Source organism: Callithrix jacchus, chromosome 4, assembly GCF_049354715.1.
Source record: "Callithrix jacchus isolate 240 chromosome 4, calJac240_pri, whole genome shotgun sequence".
Lineage (NCBI taxonomy): Eukaryota > Metazoa > Chordata > Mammalia > Primates > Cebidae > Callithrix > Callithrix jacchus.
This window is the reverse complement of record NC_133505.1, coordinates 162,699,700-162,714,300: the sequence shown is the minus strand read 5'-3', so window position 1 is coordinate 162,714,300 and position 14,601 is coordinate 162,699,700. Positions and strand designations below refer to the sequence as shown.

Sequence of the window (14,601 nt, the reverse complement as noted above, 5' to 3'; positions counted from 1 at the left end):
TGAATTTTCCATTTTGATGAAAGAGTTTTGGTGAATATGGGTAAAATACCTAAGCTTAAATAATTCTTAAGACCACAACTAGTTATTAATATGTATTCAAAATACTGAAAATAATCTATTCTGGAATCTAGTCTAAAATATTCCACCAAAATGTTACTCTTTTGGTGGATATTTCTAGCAGAAAAACAGATAAATCAAGAGGTAAGTGTTAAGGACATCGGCAGAAGGGGAGGCCTCATGAGTTTTCAGCGTCTGAATATTTAGACAGATGTTGTATACTAGATTTTTACCTTCAGAGGTATTCAAGCCATGCCAAACTTTGTGTAGCAAAATATGGAAGCTGGAATTGGGGGTTATGTGACCTGCATTTACTTCTGAATACATGTGTGCTAGGCAGAACAGGCAGCACACATGTGTTCATCCGTTCTGAGCTCATTACCAAAGCAGAAGCATGAGTTAAAATATGTCTTTTGCTAATTTCTGGAGTGGAAGAGGGAACAATGAAGCTGTAAGACACTCCAGGGTGGGCATTATGACCTAATAAAGACATGCCCTGGTAGTTTTGACAGAGTGCCATTAACTGCCAAGGCACATCATTGCTCGTCTGTAATACACACCCTGGAGTGTCTTGTCTGGAAGACGTAAATGTTAATTCCTAAAGAAACTCATTCAGCAAAAGAAGACACCAATGTTCTAAGAAGAGGAATATGTGAAAATTCCACAGTGAGTTTAGTTTTTTTTTTTTGTGGGAGACTGGGATAAACGGTTTAAGCATTTATCCAGAAAAAAAGCAGTACAGTTTAACCTGAAGGAACTGGGCAGGGAGTCAGAGGTGTGGCTTTGCATTTCAGCTCTGCCAGTTTCCAGTGTTCTCTTATGCTTGTTGCTCCAACACTCATATTTCCAGCTTTCCCTCTTTTTGAGTAAGGCTGGTGATGCAACTACCTTATTTTATAGCATATGTGACAAATAAGATTAAAATGATTTCAAAGTTTTTATCATAGATGATGAGCTGTTACTTAATAAATATAAATTTGATCATAATAAATAGGAAACAACATAACAAGAATTTGAAAGCACAAGACCAAGTGCCTGAATGTATTATTTAAAAGACAAATTCGATGTGTGTAAAGATCGAGTCCGTTGTTCAGGTTGGCCTCTGCAGCTGGCACTCACTACCTGCGGTTTGGTTAGTTCCAGTCTTTCTATTGTCATAAAACCTTCCTTCTTGGCAATATGTGATAAATGTTCAGGACCACACAGCCATTTCACTAGTAGAAGTATGGTACAAAATTGCTGTTTCCCTTCTATCTAACCTGTCACCTGAGACCCAGGGTAGATATTTGGATAAAAATAAAATCTCTATTTCAACTCTGTGACTCAGTTTCTGTTTTGTCTGTTTATCTGAAATTTTGTTTTACTGTGAAGGCATTATCTCATTTTGATAATGCTGGCACTATGGGAACCGGTTACAGAACAATGTGCCTATACTTTGTAAGCTGTCCCCATTTTCTTTCCTGTGTAGGCTGTGCACATAGCATGGAAAATATTGCAATGCTTGTTTTGATCTATATAGCCGCAGTAATATCGCTGATAGTAGCTAGATCAGCAGAACATCTATGTTGGATAGATAATAATATCTAATGCCTATCTGCACATGATATCAGCACAATAAGTAAAATATTTTATATATCTGAATCTTTGATCAATATTTGCACAGAAACAAAACTCAGTGGGTTGTCCATTGTTTGCAATTGAGGCTTCTGTGAAATGCATAAAACAGATGTTATGTTAACGGATGAGAATCTTTCTTGGTAGAAAACATGGTTTTGTCAACTGGGGATAACTGTTTTTCATTTTTTTTTTCAGTTTTTTGTTTTTGTGTGGGTGAGTTGACTTCCCCACCCATGAGCAAAGCATGCACCCCTACTTCCATGCAGCTATTTTGCAAATTCTTAACTATAGAACCAGTATGAGGCAGTGTGAATGGACCAATGGAAATTCATCACGACCACTACAAATAAAGCCAAACAAAAAATTCAAAAGAAAAAAAAACAAGTAAAAATAACCAAAAACCTTAGCTCATCGGCATCACTTTCATGAGGTTTTTTTCCTTTCATCTACCTATGCATACTAGGTTCAGAGAGCAAGGGGTAAAGGGAGGGCTAGCTGATACATAAAGCCTAAATGTAATAGGAGAGAGGAATTGCCAAATGGGGAAACAGCTAAGCACCATAAGGTTAGGTGGGGGAATGCCTCACAGAGAAGTGAGACACGAGATATTTGGGAAGAAGCATGTGATTTACAGAAAGAGAAAAGAAGTCATTTTTATTTGTTTATTCATTTGTCGTTTTGGTGTGTTTTTTCCCCTCTGTTGGACAATCAATATAAACTAAGATGTAGAAGGATTTAGTAACTATATTTGACTAAAGCAGAGGAGTTTTGAAGAACAAAGAAGGGCCAGAGAAGAATGGTGGGACAAAATTAAAGCTTTTGTTTTCTCTTAAATGTTCTGTATGAGAACATAGACGAGACAATGTGACTGAAGAGAATGTGAAATAGCACGGCGCTTACTCTCTAGGACTTGGTCATGTATCGGAGATCAGCTAAGCATAATACAAAGAGCTTTAATAGAATACAAGTTAGGTAAGTGCTATGGAGCTTGGGAAGAATGGGAATTAACCGGGGGTTTTGAGGCTCCTTGGAGGGCAGAATAGGAGTGATGCCATGGACTGGGGCCGCTACAAGGAAGGCTTCCAAAAAGAGGCAGCTATGTCTCAGCATGAAGTTGCTATCCTGGCAGATCAGCAAAAACTAGACATGACAATGGACTGGTACAATGAAAGAAGCAGCAGGGAGGTTCTGGTGGAGAGGCTAGAAATGTCAGGCAGAAATATCCAAGACACAGTGCCAGAGAACCTTCCCAGTTAGATCCCTGTAGCATGAACTCAGGAAAGGGCACCCTTTAAAGCCATCAGTGGGCAATTGCACTAGAGAAGCTTTATAGGGAGGGGCATGGACCAGAATCTGAAGAGCCTCTTATACCAAAGTGGGGCGATGGTTAACTTCATGTGTCTGCTTAGCTGGGCTAAGGGATGCCCAGATAGCTAGCAAGGTATTATTTCTGGATGTCTCTGTGAGTTGTCTCCAGAAGAGATGAGCATTTGACTCAGTAGACAGAGTAAAGAAGCCCCCCACCACTTCACCAGTATGGGAAGGTATCAGAACAAAAAGGCCTTGGAAGGGTGAATGTTCTCTCTTCTTGAGCTGGAGTATTCATCTTCTACCCTCAGACATCAGAGCTCTTGGTTCTCAGGTCTTTGGACTCCAGGACTTATACCAAACCCCTTCCTCCTAGGACCTCCTACCCTCCCTCATTTCTCAGACTTTCCTCCTCAGACTGAGAGCGACACTATCTGTCTCTCTGACTCTTAGATCTTCAAACCCAGACTGAATTACACCACTGACTTTCCTGTTTTCCACCTTGAAGACAGCATTCTGTGGGACTTCTCAGCTTCCATAATTGTATGAGTCAATTCCTGTAGCAAGTCTTTTCTTACATATCTATGTGTATCCTATTCGTTCTGTTTTTTTTTTCTAGAGAACCCTGACTAATACAGATGAGTTATAATACTAAAAGTATTTCAAAGTTGGAAACAGAAAACAGAAATTCAATTACTAAGACTATGATAGACCTTGAACAGGTTGGATTTTTAAATCTAACCTTTACTTTGATTTTGCTGTGATGTTCACAATTGGGGAGGGTCAGGGATCAGTGACGTGATGGATAGATGGAATGAGGCTTAAGGATGGGCTGGAAGTGTCTGTGAAACACTCTTTCTTGATAATTGAAATGCACCTAAAATTTAGTAATTCATTTTTCTAGGCCATGTAAAAATATCCCTATCAAAATGTCCCTCCAACAAAATAATCATATTAAAATATCAGGTACCCAGCATGGGACCATAGCAGAAGCTCTGTTATTATAGCTGAAATAAAGGTTTATGGCTAAAATAGCAGCAATGGTGACTTAATCCTGAATTTCAAAGTGTTAGCTGGATTAATTTAAATCCCTCCTGCCTAGGAAAAATGTTCCTACATACAGAAGCAAAGCTAAGGCTCCAGGTGGGATCCAACCCAAAAGCTTCAGATCTAAGCCATCAGTAACTATAGTTTCAGGTAAATAACCCAGCACTTGGACAGAACCTGAAAGAAGGATTGAGGATGGGTCTTGATTCAAGAATAGTTAGAATTAACCTCCCCCAAAAACTCGATAACAAAAAATAGAAAAATAAATAAAAATTTGAATGTACACATTAGCATCTCTACAAAGCACAACTTTTAGGTTTTAAGACAATATAAGAAAGCACAAATAATATAGCAACAGTTTCTATTATAACTTTTGTGTCTTCTAAAGCAAAATTTACTAGAATAAAAATATTTACCTTATGGTTAATACTTAATACTCATAAGTCTGTGAAGAGCTCATCTGGCTTGGTAAAAAATATTAAAACCTCAAAAGATAAATACATATTTATTTGCAGCAAAAATACATATTGAATACTCTATGCACCACAAACAGTGCTGAGCTGTGCTACTAAGTGGAAAGAAGACTAACATGGCCTATGACCTTTTGAAATTTACAAATTCAGCCAGCAAATAATGTAAACAGACAATTCAATACATAAGAAAATGCAATACTTAAACTTTCAACATTACATTTCCTAACACATGTTCTAAAAATATGAAAAATTAATATGTTACCAAGGTATAGTTCTGTTTTGAGTCAGCAAGTTTGTAGGAAAAATAGTACACTCATATACATTACTGGTGGCAGTATAAATTGGTATAACCTTTTTGGAAAATAATTTGTCAATGTACATCAAAAAGCCATAAAAATTTTATATCTTTGGCCCAGTAATATCCACTCCTGGAAAGTTATCCAAAGGTAATAAACCCCAAACAGAATGTTATACATGCAGCTATTAATTGCAGCATTATTTATAGCAGCTAAAATTTGCAGTACTCCTTGTAATAGCTAAAAATTAGAAACAACCAGAATGGCCATCAATAGAAAAATGTTTGCCTGAATTATGGCACAGCTGCTGTATGGAAAATTATGCAACTATTCAAAATGAAAATTATGTAGCCAAATGAAAAGGGCTTATAGTGAGAATGCAAAAGTACACATAAAATTGGCTGCATTTATGAAAATACATACACATATGTAAAAGTCCTACATAAAAATTGAAATAATTGTGCTGGGAAATAGGATTATGTAGTTTCACTTCTTCTGCTATTCTTTCAGTAAATGAAAATAGATATTCAATAGAAAATGTGAAAGAGCAGGACAAAATCAGATAAAAGCAGCGTGGGCTCACTCACATGATATGGGAGCAATTCTAGTTTGGCTCAATCCTAGGATACAAACAGAAAAACAGAATAAAATAATTTCTAATGCTAAGTGGGCTTGAATTATTGAGAACCTTCCAACTCCGAGGAATTTTGAAGCCATTATAGAGACAATTAACCAAAAGTATATGATTCTGTGACAGTGAATAACAGGATGAGAATGGTGAGACAGAAAGGTTAATTTGAGAAGTGCTAAAGGAAGAGTTGAAGAAGAAATAAAATGGAGACGCAGAGACTAGGCAAAAGGGCATTGCTGTAATTTAGATGATTGTGATCAGGAAGTGGCTATGGGAGGTGAATGACTGAGATAAATCTGAGACGAAATATAAAGGAATTGACAAGCGAGGTCATAACTGGACATGGGCTTTGATTAATGGCAAAAACCGCCATCACTTTTGCATCAACCTAATAAAACAGGGTATAAAGAGAATGGTAGTGGCATTAACAGATACAGAAATCGGGAACAAATACAGATTCACCAGTTTCTAGGACATAGTGTTAGAATACACAATTCAATTAGGTTTTAGCCACTAAACTGTGGCATTTAAAACTGACCAAGCAGAGATGCACTGGGTGAGAGGGAGTCAGTGCAAACAGCAGTGCCTCTTACTTGCCTCCTTGTAGGCATTCTTGAGTCACATCAGAAACTTTCAAATCATGCTGTATCTCTCTTTCACAATTGCACAATGGAGATACCTGTGTCTTTGATAACCTGGGCTCAAAGATTCTTTCTATTGCTTCTTTTAATATGACATCTCAGCTTCCATGATTTCCTGCAACTGTCCTTCCCTTTCTTCCTTAGAATAAACACTGCTAATCTTTCAATGTTTTGACCCATCTGTTAGTTTCATGTAAGCTAAATGATGAGCTTGTGAGATCTAACCTCAGCACTCCAGAAGCGGGTCTCCCATAATCTTTGAGGAAGGGGCATGTCATGTGGCCAGACGTGTGCCAGAAACAACTAGCCAAGACCTCTCTCACTTTACGGAGCAGAAAATCAAAGCCAAGAGATCACTGGCCAAACTCGGGTTTCCTGACTCCTAGTTCAGTGCTCTTTCCATTATACCAGCAAGCACCATTAAAATCTCCGCCCCGCTGGGAACTGAAATAAACAACGTGCACTTGGGAAGTATTTGCTTTTCATTTTCCTTTAAAAATAACAAACAACACCACAGTTACTCATAAAATGTTAATTACGCTCCCATCCCAATAACACCCTGATTTTCAGTTTAAACTATTAGCTTGAAGCATTAGACATTTCAACAATAAAAAGTGATTCTCTTTTCAATACACCTTCAATTTTTTATTTCTTATAAATATTCAATTGAATATTTCCATTTGTGGTGCATGTTTGCTAATTTACTGAAGTTGATTCTGTTCCCCAGAAATGTCACTTGGGTGGCCCTGCTGGGCTAAATGGAAAGTCTCAGCACTGATTTTTGAACCCTTAGTTCTGTGTAGGATTCAACAGCTGTTTGCTTTCTCTAGGGCACTTGAAAATAACTCCAGTTTCAAGGGTATTTAGAAAGATTCCACTTTGAAAATAGAAGCTTTCCTTAAGGTAGGATTCATATTTTTTAAATGTGAAGAATTCATCTCTGATGAGATGATTACCTATAATTCATATTTTAATGGTCACACAGCATGGAACATTTTTCATCAAATAAAGCTATAGCATGTTGATAGATTGAAAATCTAACATAGACACTGTACTTTCCTGGTTGATTAAACGAGGACTTGACCTACAGAGTATTTGCAAGAAATTTTGTTGAAGACTTGCTTGTACTTACTCACTACATCTCTGCGAACTATCAGATAGGAATCAGGGAGTTCCTTGTCGCTGAGGAAGAAAACAGTGTTATTTGTGTATGTAAATGACCAAACAATCAATCAATAGCTATTGTGAGTACAGGGAAGACACTTCACACCCTGCGACAGAGAGGTGAAGAGCCTGCTAAAAATTTAGAAACTAGGATCTCAGGAGGCCTGCAATGAATAAGAACAGATTTCATCCGCTCTAGCAGATAAACCTACTGGAAAAACCACTTAGAGTTCTCTTCAACGTCACTCAGTAGACAAATTAAGTTCAATTTGTGAATCATTAGATTACCTCCTAATCCATTGAAGAGATGAAGATTTTGGGGTGTAAATCTACATTGACTTGGAGCCTAGGAAATATTGGTCAAAGATGAATTCACACCTATTGGTCTTCCTGAGACAGACAGGCTGGCCGATTTCCTGTTTTGAGGTGCTTTTGAGAAAAAGAACAAAAGCCCCTTACTCATGCTGCACCTTACCCAACATCCAGCTGATCAATAACAAAAGATCCAAGAAACTAGTAACTACAGGTTCCTGCTTTAGGGGGCTAGGGTCTTCCATGAGGTCCTGCATGTGCAGTTAGACTTAAACTTGAACTCATAATTAATGCTAAAAATCATTCATGTCCAGCAGTGGAGATTTAAAATGCCCATGTGATTTGTGATGTATGAGGAAGCATGTAAAACCAGTGCACAAGCTCTAGAGCAACCCCTCCGATTCACGCCCTGACAAAACTCTTGTCTATAGAAAGGCCCTAGAAAACTAACCCACATCCTGCCCTTGGGGAGCAGCCCACCTTTTCCTTTTGCAGTACTGACTTCCTTGCACCCAAGCAAAAATACATTTTTCTCCTTTTTAGCTCCTGTGTCTGGTAAGCCCTCTCGATTCCTATCCTTGGAGATTACAAGGACCCAGGGCATCAATAACATCTCTTTTGCTGCAGATTCAGCATTTCTGACATTTCAGGGGCCCTTAGTCTTCTTGGTATCATCAAGTGTCCAGGGGTAGCAGGCTGGCACAGCCCCAGCCATCGCAAAGTCACAGTGAGAGGTGAAGTGAGCAGAGTCCAAGAGTAAACGGGATGGTGCGCCAGCTAACCAGCCACCTGTGGGACAGACAGCATTGTCTCGTTTCTATTCATCTTCCATCAGGGCTTCAGCATTCTAGGGAAGATACAAACAAGACCCGAGTTAGCTGAGAAACACAACTGGATGTTGAACTAGTAAGGTGGCTCAGGTTTCAAAATCACGCATGTGCTGGAGCTGCCAGTGAGTTTCAGCTTGGCCTTTTAGGGGAGAGGATGATGCCACAAATCTGTACTTAAAAAAACTCTGTAGGAGGTTCTGATAGGGCAACCTCAACCTTCTCCCCCACCTTCCATACACTCATTTATCCATTTTTTAAAAAGAATTTTTTTCAAGTGAAATTTGCTCTTTAAAGTCTTTATGTTGATGGGAGAGTACATAATGGGTTTTTCCTTGTTGCTTGGAACATGAATATATTAAAACAGAAAAATCTCTGTTACTACTCACTAAGGAAAGTACATATTTCCTCATACATCAGCCCATCACTGCTAATTAGTGATTTATCATAAAAGACATAAGACCATGGTTCTTAACCGCCACTACATCCTAGAATTACCTGGGAGTCAGAAACTCTTGGGGTGAACCTCAGGCATAGGACATTTTTCAGAAAGACCTAGATAGTTCTGATGTGTAGTCATCATTGAGATCCTCAACAAATAGGTTCAGTTTTCTGATTTTCTGTATTTTCATTTTGTCTTGAGTGATTTGTCTTTATTGTGGTATAGAATTTAGAAATCCATTTTTCACTCCAATTTATTAAATTCAGGAACGTAGAATGTGGAGGGTAGGTGGCCAGGAGGGTGTGTGCTTATTCTGCTTAGATGATTCATTGCTGTTATTTACTCCCTACATAACCTACGGTCACCAGCGGACATTTCTGCCTTCACAGCATACCCTATATCCTGTTTCTTCTCATAGTCACTGCTAACTCCTTTTCAAGAATGCATCTGTGACATAAGAAATAAAATTCAGCTGTACATGCACAGATGACCGGCGTCTGGGTGAGGGAGAAGTTCCACTTCTGTTTCCAGCTTTCTCAAACTGTGTGTTTACTACACACTCCAGTTCTTTTGCTCTCAACATTGTGTTTTTATTAAGAAAAGCTGCTTCCTGTGAGAAAAAGACATGCTAGATGAAATCAGAGAAATTCACCTTAAAGAGCAGAATCAATGACTTAGCTCTAACTTAATTCAAATACTGTCTGAGGAGAAGTGTGCCCTATTTCCACTGCCTGACATATCCCAATTGCAGAAACGGATGCACAAGGGTTTTGAGAGAATACAGTAAGTTTAATCATTGTTAATAATTATGGTTCATTTATCATTCTGTAAACTATGATTCAGTATTTTCCCGAAAGCTGCTCTTGCTGGTTGATAATTTTGTCAGCCACAGCTCTCTATGCTAAGAGCACATCACTTAGCAATAGTGAGGAGGCAACATGAACCAAATTCAAATATACAATGAAGCTAAAACAAGAGCTTTTGGCAGAGGAACCACATGCTCTCTGCAGGTCAGGGAAGCTTTCTTCATGGAGGAGACTGCACGGAACTGGATTGTTGCAACAAAGTTGAGCCCGTAGGACAATGGTGATGGAGATGGTCACTATCTTCATGTCATCATGACACCATCACCACCACTTTAGTGGTGCCTTTGAGAGGCTGTAGGAGTGCTTACCCTCTCTGCACTGCACCAAACATTTTACCCACCCAATCTAATTATTTCTCCAAAGCAAATGTGTCCATGGAGATACTGTTAGCCATACTTAACCAATGGGGACACTGAGGCTCAGAGAGGAAAGTGAGCTCAGGTTTACACCCTGGTAAGCTGTGGAAGCAAGATTTAAGCCCAGGTGTGCCTGAGGTGGGAGCCCACGCTCTTAATCACTGCCCCGTGTGCTCCAGCGCGTTTATCTTGCACACGCTGGGATTTTATTGCAGATTTCTTTGGGGGATAAACGTGATAAATTACAATACTTGAGATCTGCTGAAACATTTGTTACACTGTTTTAACTGAAGCTCTCAGGAAGCGTTTTCCATCTTGTTTTGGAACAGACGCCCGGATTCCGAGTTTAAAACGGTTGTCTTGTTTCTGAACGACACTCCATCATGTGCTAGGCATTCAAGGTTTCCTGTAGCCAGATCTGAAAGATAAAGTTCTAATGAATTCTCTTAAGAGAGCGTTGAAAATTTGTCCTTTCGAGCTCTGCATGTGTCACAGAATTCAGCATACTTAATTGGAATTAGAAAGCTGGATAGAGTACAAAGTAGATGGCATTTACAATGGCTGGGTTATATATCTGCCATTTTATTGAGGGGGAATTCAAAAGCTATCATGGCAGATCATCTTTCTTTGTGGTCTTTCTCATTCTTACAGCTACATTTCTTATAGACAGACTTTTAGAAAGCACTGTACATTTTGTTTCATTCTGCCCTGAGCCCTCGTTGCAAGTACCACATGGTGTCTCTCCCTGTGATAATCCATGTCTTCCTCTCAGTTTCTCTTTCTCTCTCTCCAGATTTCTGAACACTAAGTGCTTCACATTGTGGTTTTTGCTTATTTGTGTTGTTTCATTCTACCCTTGCAATCTTCCTGTACCTTGACATTTGTTTCCTATTATTCATTGGACCTTTGGTTTCTGTTACGTTTTACAATCTTTTGTTTTTTGCCTCATACAAAACTACACCAGGCCAGGCGCAGTGGCTCACACCTGTAATCCCAGCACGTTGAGAGGCTAAGGTGGGATCACAAGGTCAGGGGATAGAGACCATCCAGGCTAACACGGTGAAACCCCTTCTCTACTAAATACGAAAAAAAATTAGCCGGGCCTGGTGGCAGGCGCCTGTAGTCCCAGCTACTTGGGAGGCTGAGACAGGAAAATCCCTTGAACCCGGGAGGCGGAGGTGTCAATGAGCTGAGATTTCGCCACTGCACTCCAGCCTGACTCAGTCTCAAAAAACAAAAAAGAAACCAAAAAAAAAACAAAAAACACAAAACACTACACATTCCCCCTGATCGCTGGTGGCTCCCTTTTCAGGGAGAATTTTATGTTCTAAAGAGTCCACAGTTATTTGAAGATGCCTGGGCTCAGAGCCCCAGGAGGGCAGGGACCCTGATATGCTCAGGATTGAGTGCTGAGTGTCTGACCTCAACTCCTATCTGGAACAGAGTTTACATATGAAACAGTGTCGTTTTCATGGTAACTCATCATAACAAAGGGCTTTAGGAAATTCGAAAAGAGGGATTCTAAAATTGTTTTTGAAAAATTGGAATATTATTGGAAGAAATGTTTAGTCTTCAGCCAAACTATTTTAAAAAGGATGTCATTTGCTTCAGATGTAAAAGTTTGGGCTAAGCAGTTTTGGAGCAGCAAATTGAAGCAACCTGTTTAGAAACATTCATCTGACTTAAGTCATTTGGGTATGAGAAAGGCTTTCTTTTAAATGTTATTTTTAAGTCTAAAATGCGTTGAATATATAGCAAAGTACAGAAAATAATATATCTGGTGTTCACGTATCTAGCGTACTGGATTTAACAGATATTAGCATATTTCCTTCAAACTGGCATTTCTTTTTAAAAGACATAAATGTTTTGTGTAGCTATAGTTCCATCTAATTCTTTTATTTGCAGAGGATGCTAGTATTTTGAAGCTGAAAGAGATAACCTTTTTTATATTTTATACTTTACTTTTTGTACATCATATATAGGGGATATTGTACTATTTCATCTGAAAATTTTATAAAAATAGCAACATATTCTTTTTTACAACTTAATTTTTCACTCAGTATTCTGAACATTTAGCCATGTTGATGTATGCAGATATAGTTCATTTTAATTGCGTATGTATTTCATTTTGTGAATAAACCAGTTTATTTATCCACTTAATTTTCAGTTTTTCAGTGCTACAAATAATGTAATAAAAATCTTATATATTTTATGGATTTACTTATTCATTTATTTATTGATGTTCACATGCAAGTTTTCTAAGATAGCTTTGCCGGTCCTAAAATATGTGTATGTTTAACTTTACAAAATTCCTCCTGTTTTATTCATATTCTTCCTTTCTCTACTTTTTTATGTTTTCATTTAATATACCCTAGGAATTATGTTAACATTGTTGTTTGGTTAGCTTGAATTAACAAATTTATATGTAGTCAGTATATCTTCCATCTTTCTGAACAGTAAAAACACTTAAGAAAACTTTCATTCCAAATACTTTTAGCTGTCTTAAAATGTCATTACTTGATATTTTAGTTCTATTCCTCTTTTCAACTTTCAAAAGTAATCATCATTGTTATTGTTTTAGTCACTGGATTTTAAAAAATATTTATTCACATGCATACCAATTTTCTTAGCTCGATAATTTTCGTGGAATACTACTCTTTTATTCTGCATTTCTTTACCTCTGTTGAAGAAATTAGGCAGTAGAATCTCTCATTTTTTGACTGAAAAAACTTTTAGCCCAACACTTAAAAATAGTCTTACTAAATATAAAATCTAGTTTCTCTCAAAGCTTTGAATATGTGATTCTGTTATTCTTCTGTTATTTTAAAATTTATGTTGTTTTCTGTTGACAAGTTTACTGTTACTCTGTTTTGTATGCCATTGATGGTAAATTATTTTATATCAGGTTATTTCAAATATTTTGTCTTTTATATTTTCAAGATTTATTTATTTTTTATTCTGATCAGGACCAATTAAGATTTTTCAGTTGGATGATTCATATTTTCATCAATTCTGGAAACCTTTCAGCCTTATGTTTTTGAATTTTCTTCTAACACATTTTTATTACTGCCTCCTTATAAACATTTGTTAGCTAGATTTTAGACTTTCTCTTCTATCTTTCAGGTCCCTTAACCCATCTTCAATATTTTCTGTATTTTTTCCTTATGTCCTGGGTTCTGGGTGATTACTTCAGATTCATCTTTCAGTTCAAAAATTACTCCTTCAGTTGTATCTAATGTCTTGTTTAATTTATCTACTGAATTGCCAATTCTTTACATTTTTCTGGTGAGAGTTTATGTTGATGTGACTTTCTTGCTAGGCAATGTTGTAATACATAGTGAAAAACTTTAACAGTTTTCTACTCTTTAAATTATATAAATAACCTTTTTAGAAATTATTCTAGCTGGGCATGGTGGCTCACATCTGTAATCCCAGCACTTAGGGAGGCCAAGGCAGGCAGATCCCAAGGTCAGAAGTTCGAGACCAACCTGGCCTATATGGTGAAATCCCATCTCCACTAAAAATGCAAAACTTAGCCAAGCGTTGTGACAGGAGCCTATAGTTCCAGCAACTCAGGAGGCTGAGGCAGGAGAATCACTTGAACCTGGGAGGTGGAGGTCACAGTGAGCTGAGATGGCGCCACTGCACTCCAGCCTGGCAACAGAACGTAACTCTGTCACAAAGAAAAAAAAAAAGAAATTATTCTAAAAAACGTATTGTACAATTTACTTATATGTTATTACAATACCAGTATTTATTTCAGTGTTTTTCACCACACAAAATGGAAATGACTATAAGTAAGGGAATGGTTAAGAAGTTATTATCCATAAGATAAATGCCATTCCAACAATAATACTACAAAGTATGTGGGAAGTATTGATTATATTTTAAATAAGAAAAAGCATGTTATTAAGAAATATACATAACATAAACAAATATTTTTTGTGAAATAAAGACAATATATTACCAAAGAAAAAAATACCACTAGAATTCAAATCAACATGCTAACTCTGTTCATTTCTGGTAGGTAGGATTAGGAATGATTTTTACATTGTCTTTCTTTTTACATAATTAGTCCATTTTTCTACAATACTTAAGATTTTTTGTTATAGAAAAACAAATCTATTTTTATAATATTCATCTTTTGACAAGGCACAAAATAAGTTTTAAGCAAACATAAAATCAAAGATTACAAATTTAAGAAGGTAATGTAGTAATTAAAACACTATGTAGTAATTTTAGTGAGGCATTCAATTTGAAATAATGAAAATAAGACTTATTGTAATGCAGACTTAGTAACTGATTGCATATGCGTAGAGGACAAGCCAAGAGATTCCAAAGTTTTGTGACTGAGAGAACAATGATACTAGAAACTGAGAACTGTAGAATTGTATTTCTGGACATGTAAAACTAAGAACCAGACCCAGAGGATCCCTCACCCATTAAGGGGCTGTCCTGCTATGAAAATCTGCCTCCTTTCTGATATCACTCTTTGGTGGTTAAAAAGGAAAAAAAAAAAAAACGTTTATTCATTAATTCAGCAAAAGTGTATGGAGTAACAACA

General features: G+C 37.3%; 1 protein-coding gene and 1 long non-coding RNA gene across 9 annotated transcripts in view; one reads left to right on the top strand and one right to left on the bottom strand.

Annotated features, from left to right (window-relative positions):
• Positions 1-585: 585 nt before the first annotated feature.
• The window catches only part of LOC128931851 (uncharacterized), a 60,060-nt gene continuing 46,044 nt past the window's right edge, over positions 586-14,601 (top strand). For all 8 annotated transcript variants that reach the window (XR_013534949.1, XR_008480896.2, XR_013534947.1 and 5 more), the window contains exon 1: positions 586-723. Coding sequence is in view for 1 of the 8 variants with exons in the window: in XM_078370837.1 (XP_078226963.1) it covers positions 646-723 (78 nt within the window). In the remaining 7 variants the exon portion in view is untranslated. The remainder of the gene's footprint in view (positions 724-14,601) is intronic.
• LOC144582365 (uncharacterized) lies at positions 6,326-13,709 on the bottom strand. The gene is made up of 3 exons (XR_013534943.1): positions 13,526-13,709; positions 8,872-10,455; positions 6,326-8,393 (listed from the first exon to the last, which is right to left on the bottom strand). It is a non-coding gene; the product is annotated as an uncharacterized LOC144582365 (long non-coding RNA).